Raw genomic sequence first — 9,883 nt, 5'->3', positions numbered from 1 at the left:
ACACTCTCTCTTGTGGGAAAACTTACAAGTAAAGCAAGTAACTGTAACTTTGGTATCAAATAATAATAAAAGAGTAATAAGTTGTGATTATCATAAACTTATAAATTAATGCTAAATTAAATAAACTAAAAGGTTTATGAATGTGATTCTAACATTGAACTTGAAATGGTGTAAAACATGTAACTGCTATTAAAGATCACTGATGATGTGTTGGAGGTGGATAGTAGGTGAAAGGTGAAAGGTTAGGGGTAAAATGGGAACTAACGGAAAGCAGAGATGACCAAGGCCTTATTAGGACATAGATTGTTGAACAACTTAAACGTGTCAGAGACATGGGAGGAACATTGAGCAACCCTGAGACATTAGCCAAGACACCAGGACAAGATGTCTCTAAGACAGTGATGGAGATAGGCTAGATGATTGATTTTACTCATTTGATTATTTCTGCTACTGAATTAAGCTGTACTGACCCTTGCAAAATTGCTTTACTAATAAAATATTTAGCATAAAGAAAATCTAAAAGATTACTTAAGTTCTGACAGGGAAAATCCCAGCAGATTTAGGAAACTCAATTTACCCGTTAGATGGAGAGCTGGTAGCACATCTGTCCTCTCAGAAGAGGAAGTAGTGACTGAGAGAGGAGAGAGAAGGAAGGGGCAACAACAGTTGCTTTCCAGCATCAATAAAAATTTAAAACTTTGTGTTCATGCATTTGCAACAGGAAATTATGTATATCAAATTGAATGTATATATTGTGTGAAAGGCATAATGTAACCCTCAGGAGACACAGGGACACCTCTAGAGGATAGACAGATATAGACAGACAGAGAAAAAGTAGATGTATAAAGTAAATCTTGTGCTGAGGTATTTAAATATGATTCTATTTTAGGTGGTCGAGGTAGACCAGCTATTCGTATTACAAGAGAGCAAATCGACTTTCTTTTGGCCCAAGGACACACGGTCAAGAGGATGGCAAACATCTTTGGATGCTCAACATCATTTCTTTATAAAAAGTCCAAAGCACTTGGTGTACCAATCAGGGGAAGGTTGGCTGCTGTGACTGATGAAGATCTTGAAACTAATATCAGACAACTTCAATCCCTGTATCCAAATTCTGGGACTGAGGTACGGAATCTAAATATATTGCTTCTGAAAAGTAATATGTTCAACTGTGGTGGTGCACAGTACTAATCATTTTATCATTTAATGTAAATGTCACAAATGATAATGATTTTTAAAAATTATTTATTTTATGAGCAGATATGAAATCTGAAACCTATATTTTATAAAAGATTACTTTCAAAATGTGAAATTGTGTGGTGGTTTGAAATAGTAAGACCACATGTCCTTCATTAAACCAGATGATGCGAGGCTTGTTGCACGCACGAGGACTAGTGGTTCCACGACGTAAGGTCCGTGAGACGATGGCTCGAATCAACCCAATGGCAACTGCAAGGAGGTGGAGCAGTGCAGTGTCTCGACGTGTCTATCATGTGCCATACCCCAACAGTTTATGGCATATTGATGGCAACATGCGTCTCATAAGGTATCTGAAAATATCAAGGATGTATTTCAGAGTGGATATCTTAGAACTAAATTCACTATACACATTTGAACACATTATTCCTTATACACTTTTTTGTGTTTCCATTTAGGTGGGGCTTTGTGGTCCATGGTGGCATCGATGGATGTTCTCGCTTAATTACTTACTTGAACTGTAGCACAGACAATCGCGCCTCAACAGTGCTATTTCATTTTCTCAAGGCAACAGGCCTCTATGGTTTACCTTCTCGAGTGAGGTCAGATCATGGTGGCGAGAATGTGCAAGTGGCACTGGTGATGAACCTCCTGCAGGGCATTGAACGTCGGAGTCATCTAACTGGGGAATCCATCCATAATCAAAGAATTGAGCGTCTTTGGAGGGATGTGTTTTTACATGTTCTGGAACCATTTTATAGCATGTTTTATAATCTTGAAGATTCAGCCCTATTGGATCCCAGCAACGACGTGCACAAACTTTCTCTTCACGTAGTTTTCTAACTGAGATTCAAAGCCGACTAGAACAATTCAGAAAGGCATGGAACCACCATTCCTTGCGTACAGAAAACAACAAAACACCAACACAAATCTGGACTGAACGGATGTTAGCAAACATGGGTGCCAACAGCACAGCAACTAACAACGTGTTTGGTGAAAATTCCAACACACCAGAGACTCTTGAAGAACTTCTGCAACAGCACGGCCTTGGGCTCCTTCCAACCACTGATGCTGAAGAGGTTCCTAGTGTAGTTGTAGAACCACCCCAAACCAGCCTCAGTCAGCAACAACTTCAATCAGTTGATCTTGCAATCAATCATATTTCTGATCTGAAGGAGAAATACCAGGCCTGTTGTGCAGAAATTGCTTTATTGATTTAAGTAACTGTCACTATGCTTGAGAAGTGACAAACATCAACATTTGATCAAATGCATTGTTCTGAAGATACAATTACTACAAATAACTCAGAATTGACATGAGTAGGTAACCTTACAAATTTAATTATAAAATGTAACAATAATAAAGAATTATTGACTCAAAACAAGCTCTTTTCTTGATGAAAAGTTACATGTAAGTTAGTTTTATCTTTAGTGCACAAAAACATTTGCACAAGAAAGTATTTCAAAAAGACTTGGTAAGATCTTACATTTTTGCAGTGTGGTTCAAACATACACCTTTAAATTGTGAAACCAAAAAGTGGTTAAAAAGACATCTATTCTTTGCATAAACATATATATATATATATATATATTGTATTTACATTTTAACATTTTCGAAATTTGGCAATTAAATTACCTTGCTTAAAACACTTGCTTTAAAACATTAAACTTTTTGAGACATTAAAACATGTAACTTTTTGAGACATTCCAACTATTTTTTTTTTTTTTTTCAAAGAACTGCTTATTACACTTATTAGCTGATTACGCAATACCAAAGGTAGGTGCCTGCAGCACCCCGTCACTCATGTACTTTGTGAAAGACTCATAGTCTGGGTGTACAGGAAGGCGGAGTACTATAAGGCATGTATTTGCTTCTGGAAAGACTTTGTTAGCCTCATGGAGGAATTCAATTTGTGGACGATGGGGAAAGCCCAGTGGAGGTACGGTGGATGCTCCAGAAGCAAACTCCAGTATCATTTCAAGGGTAATGGGGCTGCATTCTCCTTCTGAAAGACAAAATGTTGAAATTATTATCTTTGATAAAAGGTATCCAGTGTCTACACGTAAAGACATGGAAGAAAATGTGTTGCATGTCTGTTTGTGTTCCTCCTCAGTTTTTTTTATATTGGTGATGACAATGCATTTCTTGTTAGTAAATATAAATCAATAAACATTTTGAAGCCAAACCATGACTAAGCATGATCATTGTAAATGGCATATAAAAGGATGCATTCATGCAACAAATTACTCAATATATATTTACTGGCCAAAAACAGATCATTTCTATGGCAGTTTAACAAAAAGACTTTCCCAGAAAGAGATTTTTCACATTTTGGTCCTGTGACTAGCCATTTAAAAAATGTGCCTCAATATTCAAACTATTTCTTTTTGGACAGTGGTGATAAATCGGTCACAAAATGTAATTGATACCAGTTTTGCTTACAATATCAAAGTAATTGTACCTTCAATATCCACCAACCAGTCTCTCCAGTAGCATATGGTTTGATTTTCTATCCTCCTTTTATTGCTACCTTGCACAGAAAAACACACTTGGAAAAGTGTGTACAGGTCGCGTGCCAAGAGTGGTTTCTCAGCACAGACAAACAACTCATGAAAGAGTGCAGGGTTTTTCTGAATTTCATCTAGCACATTAAGAGTCTTCAAACCTTCCACAAACCTTTAAGAAAAGAGAATATGCCCTTACTTTTAGATACAACAAGATTTCTAAAACAAAAAATTAGGATCTTGCTTACTGTTGCAATGCAGTGCTCACTCGGCCATTTACAAAGAAGTCCATGAGTATCCAAAGCCAGTTGACGGTTATTCTCATGCCCCTCAAAGACATTAGATTGATGAATGGCCCTCATTAACAGTCTTAGATACTCTCGCGTGGGACCACCTTCATCAACTGCCCCTTCAGCGTTGTCCTCTTCATCCACAAAAATAACATCCAGTTTTGCTGCCGGATCAAAACGGCGTCTTCTGAAGGCATGCAGGCTACATTCTAAAATTCTGTCCCTGGACACATTTATTTGGTTGCTTGTAGGACAGAAAGTCATATCAACCTTGCTGTATATTTTTGCTAATATCGTCTGAAGATCTGTTCTGTAAAAAGAAAATATATTTTATTGTGTATTGTTGGAGTAAACAATGGTTTGCAACTGTCAAAACTAATTACATAAGACACTGCCAGAATATGCAATTTTTACTCACTCATCCAAAGGCAACTCTGGTGGATGTTGTGGAGACTCAGGTGGCTCTTCTTGGTCTTCCAGTAGAATTATAGGTAGCTCAGTAAATGGAGATGCTGGTGCCTGGTCCTCAATGAACATCACCTGTGGAGCCAGGTTAGAGTGGGGGGAGAGGGGCAGCCTTGAGGTTGCAATCACAGGAACTTCAGAAGTTGGTTGTGCTTGAATGGAGGGCTGGGACACAGCTGCCCAGGAGGAGAACAAAGTTGATGTTTCTGGGGAGTTGGGCCTGGTCGACAGCACTTGAGGAGATGTTGGAGCCTGTGGTGACTGGGCTGACAAAGATGTCAGTGCTTGGTCAGAGAGCAATGTCTGTAGACATAGGACAGAAGACAGTGACTGCTCCAGCATACATTCGCTTGTACTGGACACCTTTCTTAAGCAAAATAAAACAAAAACCTAATCATGCCAATGTCAATTTTATTCATGAAGCACTTTCAAAACAGATATTTATTGCACCAAAGATCTGCACGGTGTTCATTAAGCACAGACAAAACACATAAGAATAAAACACAAATTAAAACAGACAAGTACATTACAATGTCGGGCCTTACAAAAAGCCAAAGAATACAAATGAGTTTTAAGGAGCGATATGAAGTGTTCCAGACTATGGGTAGATCTAATGTTAAAAGTTAAGTTTATCCAAAGATTAGGAACAGTGACAGCGAATGCTGATCCTATTCGCTCTCACTCAGCCTGGTCCAAGGAATAGGTAAGAGCAAGCTATTATTTGACCAAAGTGTTCTAGAACTGGAATGGTCGTAAGAAGGTCTTGAACAAAAGCTGGAAATAGGCCATGTAAAGTTTGAGAATCCAATAAAAGACTTAAAATCAATCTGATAAACTGGTAGCCAATGCAGAGAAGTGCTATATGCTCTCATTTCTGGGATCCAGTCAAAAGTCTAGCTGCAGCATTTCGAAACATTTTGGGGGAAAAAATACTGAAGACATCGTATGGGATCTGGGCTTAATTACTTTACCTGAATTTCTAGAGTTGAAATCCAAAGCACGTACAGAGTTACAGATGTTGCTATGCCATGATCCATAAGTGACCCTGATGAGGTGCTGTCAATTGGTGTGGATGATATTGCTTGTTGAACACTGAATATTTCACTTGCCATTTCATCTTGTCCAACAAAATCAAACAAGACCTTCAAAAAAAGGGTAATGCAATTTCAGTTACATTTACTTGAAAATAACTAATATACATTCTCTGAATAAACAGATTACCTGAATTGGGTCAGACACATTGAAAGTTCTCTTTCTGATAAATCCATTCGGATATTTGAACTTCAACAGCAGTCCACTTGACGGTTCTTCATATACCGCCAGTCGTTGCTGCCGTTCTTCAATTGCCTAAAATATGAGCACTAAAACCTCTAGGTAATCCATAAACTACAAATATTCTAACAATGTAATACTTCTTACTTTTATGCGTCTTTCCTCCCAGTACTTGTAACACTGTCTTTTCCTTTCCTGGTAGAAAAAAAATTGTGAGCAACAACAGCAAAAACAAATGATAACAAAAATGTTAACTCACATTTTCTTGGTCTGCGAGCAAAGACTCTTCATACTCTTCATCTTGCTGGGACAGCAGAGATCGCCGATCTAGACGTGTCTATTGTGAATACAGCACAGAGTCAACATCAGAAAAAATATCTAAAACTATATATATATTGTTCTTGAAATTAATGACCTGCTCTTCCCCCAAATGTTGTCTGTTGGTATTCTCAACCTCCGGAGAGGTTGAGAATACCAGCTGTCCTTCTGATGCAGTTGAGGGTTCTGGAAACAAACTCCTGGGCATTGCTGTGGTTGAGTAAGTTTCCTAGACATGTCCAAGAAATTTCAAATTATGGTGGCAGATATTACCCTGGATATACCATACTACATAAAATAATTTCTGTGTACAAAACAATCATACCTGTGACACATCTGCTCGTGGTAGAATGTAGAGCCTGCTTTTGCCAATCTTTTCTTTCAGCTCCCTCACAGAATTCACTTGTAGTTTTTTTATCTTTCGTCCTTTTCCAGCTCTAGCCAGTTCAAAGCCAACCAGATTTAGACTGATGTGTGGGTAGCTTTGACACAAAAAGTTATTCAATTCCGACAAGCTCCAAGTCAAGTTGATTTTGGAGCACTTGGTTTCTGTCCCCTCATGCACAGGGTCGCCTGAATAATCAATGGCGACAAAGCAATGTTAAACACAATAACAAAGAACATGCCATTTAAGTTTAAACTCATCAGCCCACCAAGTGACTCTGGTGAAAGAGTAAAATTATGATAAAGTGGTGACTTAAAACCCAATTGGAGATGTTAAAAGCAAAAGTGCCTCCTTCTGTCACATTACGCGGGTGTATGAAATAATGTCATTTTTGAAAAAATATGCCCACCTAATCCATGGTTTTTTAGTCTTCGTACATCCGAGGGAGAAGGAAGAACATCAACATTAGGGCCAGAAAGCAAAAAAATATTTGTCTTCCAGACAACACTTGGCTGCCTCCCAACCGATCCTGCAATGAACACAACAGAATCACACCATTGATGCTCCATTCATGCTAACTGACATTCTGTAACATTGAGTGTGCTAACTGGGATTGCCACCTTTCACAAGTTTCAAAAAGGAACGCCCACTACGGCTTCTCACGTAATTATGAAAATTGTGAAATTAAATTAAAATGTGAAAGCCAATAATTTGATTTCTCATAATGAACAAAGACTGGCTACCTGCCAGGTTTAACCCGCCTCTGGTGTACTTGCTCTCCGTTGCTGGTGCGAGATGGGAAGAAATCATATACAACAAATCGCTTCCCATATCGCTTCAATAAGGGACGTAAAAGTTACTTGCTAAAATACTGGACTATTCCGTATTTTATAGACAATTCCATATTTTATAGGACGGATGACAATTCCAGTTCTAAATAAATAAGCTACTTAAATTTTGCCAATATTTCTTTATTCCACGAGCATGAAGCTAACGTAGGCTGGAAAGCTAGTTCTATGAACCGGCATCTGAACATCCACTTACCTCGACTTCTCTGCACCTGACGCCGAAAAAGTCTTCTTGTTGCTGTAAATAAATTATCAGTATTTCTTAATTCATGTCGAGCACGAGCTGCCGCGCTAAATACTGTGTTAAAAACACGAGTATTTGAGCTGGACTGACCTGACATTGTGAACCGCTGAACAGTCAACTAGCTTAAAGCTGGAATGCTGTACGCCCTGTCCGCCAAAATGCTACGTAAATCAGTGACGTTTTGACTAGACAGAACGCTAATTCAAGATATCTGTAACGTCATTTTGACTAGTCAGAATGTTCATTTAAGATATCTTAAATAGAAAAGTTGAATAATTCAAGATATCTCTAATTCATTTAGAGATATCTTAAAAGGAATTTTGACTAGTCAATATTATAATTCAAGATATCTCTAATTTAGTTTTGTCTAGTCATTATTTGCTTTTAAGATATCTATAATTTAATTTCCACTAGTCAAAACTACATTTCCACTATCCAAAAATACATTTAAGATATCTTGAATTATGGACTAATTAGAGATATCTTTAATTAGAATTATGACTAGTCAAAACTACAATCGAGATATCTTGAATTTACTTTTTGACTAGTCATAATTTAATTGTAGATATCTGAAATGTGTATTTCAGATAGTCAGTAATTCATTGTAGATATCTTGAATTGAAGTCCCCATACAAATCAATGGTAAATCTGACGTCATTTGACTAGTCAGAATGTAATTAGAGATATCTCAAATAGGTATTTTGTCTAGTCAAAATATAATTAGAGATATCTTAAATTGCAAAATGTCTAGTCATAAAACAATTTGAGATATCTGGAATGTAAGGGCGGCAAAACCGAATTTATGTTAAAACGGCTTGCCATAGGAACGCGGCTTCCGGTCGGGTCAGCAAGAAGCTTCCGCTTGACCAACTCAGCTGTTCCCACACCGGAGGGGGCGGGGCCACCGCGCGGGGAGGAGCCTGAGCAGCAGCGGGAAACAGAATGACCCCAACACCAGGGGGCGCTGTGGCAGCGGAGGAGGAGGATGACCCCTCAGCAGGAGTTTAAACCGCCTGTTACCATGGAAGCCTTTGGAAACCTTCTGAGGCTTCTGATTGGTCCGTTGGGTTCCGACACAAACCGTTCTGATCAGCTGATTTCTGCTGCTCGCTTCATGTCCATCAGAAGAGGCGCTGCAGGATCAGAAACTGAAATAAAGTTTAAAAGATTTTAAAGATTTGTAAACACAGTGGTACAAAAACAGAAAGATTGATTCGTGTTCAGTTTCTTGTCGGATAATTATAACTATGCTAGTGACAGGTTCGACTGTCACTAGCATAGTTAGCTCCCCGCACTAGCATAGTTAGCTACTTCACTGACTCTGTTGTTCCGGATGCAGATGCGGGTTTTCTATCCACACAATGAAATGAGCACATGAAGCATTTTGGGTTCTCTCTCCAAGATTAGAATTTTTAGCTAAATTATTTAGTTTGCTTACACCTGCTGCCATAAACTAAAACTTGGTCTGATTATTAGAGAACAGCCACGAAACAGCATAAAGTTACCTGAGCTCCACAGGGCAAGTTGCCCTCTATTACAGGTTAATGTATGGTTCGGTTCTGGTCCAGCGGGTCTGCAGTGCAGCAACTGCGGTCATTTCTGCGCTGATTTGCAGCAACCGGAACCTCGAGGTTCTGATGGACTAAATGATCCCAAATATTTTGTCTTATAAATAAATTTTGCTGGTCCAATTATAATGGTAAAGACTCAGATCATTGAACTTTATTTACTTCAAATAAAAAACAAAAATCACAGCAAGCTGATATTCTGTAGTTTTATGCTGTCTGCTAGTGTAACAGTTGCAAAATGGAGCACACGGGACTCAGGATCTGTCAGTTTATTTCTGTAACACAACATGGGACACACTCAACCATCGGTGTGACACATACAGTCAGATCCCAGCAGCTCTACAAACATTTTGGAGGGAAAAACTTTAACAACTTTAAAGGGCAACAGCTTAATTCTAACGGAACCTAAAGTCTTTTTTTAAGACACATAAAACAATTAACATTTTAATTTATGCAATACAAAAATGTGAAAACAATTATAAACATAATACATCACTGAAAGTGGAAGGTAGCATTAGCACGTCTTACCAGCAGCTGTGTTGGCAGCTTCTGCCTGGCTGCTGCAGCTGCCTCACAGAACCCACTCTGTGTAACATCAATAACCCCTCCCAAAACAACATCAGGAACCAAAAACAACAGACATGTCAATTCAACAAAAAGTGTTTTGAGAAGGTTCACAATCATTTTTTAAAAAAATAAGTAAATAAAATCAACTCAGCTACACTAGCAGCGATGCTAACTCACCTCATTCTGCTACAAAACCTAATGATCTGTTCCTGTCGCTCCCCGTGA

The 9,883-nt window shown here is 38.4% G+C and overlaps 2 protein-coding genes across 2 annotated transcripts; one reads left to right on the top strand and one right to left on the bottom strand.

The window, feature by feature from the left end:
* The first annotated feature begins 880 nt into the window (after nt 1-880).
* LOC129352195 (uncharacterized) lies at nt 881-2,040 on the top strand. Its single transcript, XM_055021061.1, has 3 exons — nt 881-1,125; nt 1,362-1,546; nt 1,656-2,040. Exons 1-3 carry the CDS (start codon nt 970-972, stop codon nt 2,038-2,040), a joined length of 726 nt encoding a protein of 241 aa, XP_054877036.1. The 5' UTR covers nt 881-969.
* A 798-nt stretch (nt 2,041-2,838) lies between these two features.
* Nucleotides 2,839-7,822, bottom strand: LOC129352142 (uncharacterized). The gene is made up of 12 exons (XM_055021008.1): nt 7,476-7,822; nt 6,841-6,960; nt 6,372-6,619; nt 6,144-6,275; nt 5,988-6,065; nt 5,876-5,923; nt 5,678-5,803; nt 5,428-5,598; nt 4,410-4,759; nt 3,950-4,301; nt 3,659-3,873; nt 2,839-3,202 (listed from the first exon to the last, which is right to left on the bottom strand). The coding sequence occupies exons 1-11, from the start codon at nt 7,618-7,620 to the stop codon at nt 3,847-3,849; spliced, it is 1,797 nt and encodes a 598-aa protein (XP_054876983.1). The 5' UTR covers nt 7,621-7,822; the 3' UTR covers nt 2,839-3,202; nt 3,659-3,846.
* Nucleotides 7,823-9,883: the final 2,061 nt, after the last annotated feature.

This window comes from Poeciliopsis prolifica, unplaced genomic scaffold (genome assembly GCF_027474105.1).
Source record: "Poeciliopsis prolifica strain line A6 unplaced genomic scaffold, Auburn_PproV2 SCAFFOLD073, whole genome shotgun sequence".
Taxonomy (NCBI): Eukaryota; Metazoa; Chordata; class Actinopteri; order Cyprinodontiformes; family Poeciliidae; genus Poeciliopsis; species Poeciliopsis prolifica.
The sequence above is the reverse complement of the archived record's forward strand: the minus strand, read 5'-3'. Positions and strand labels throughout refer to the sequence as shown.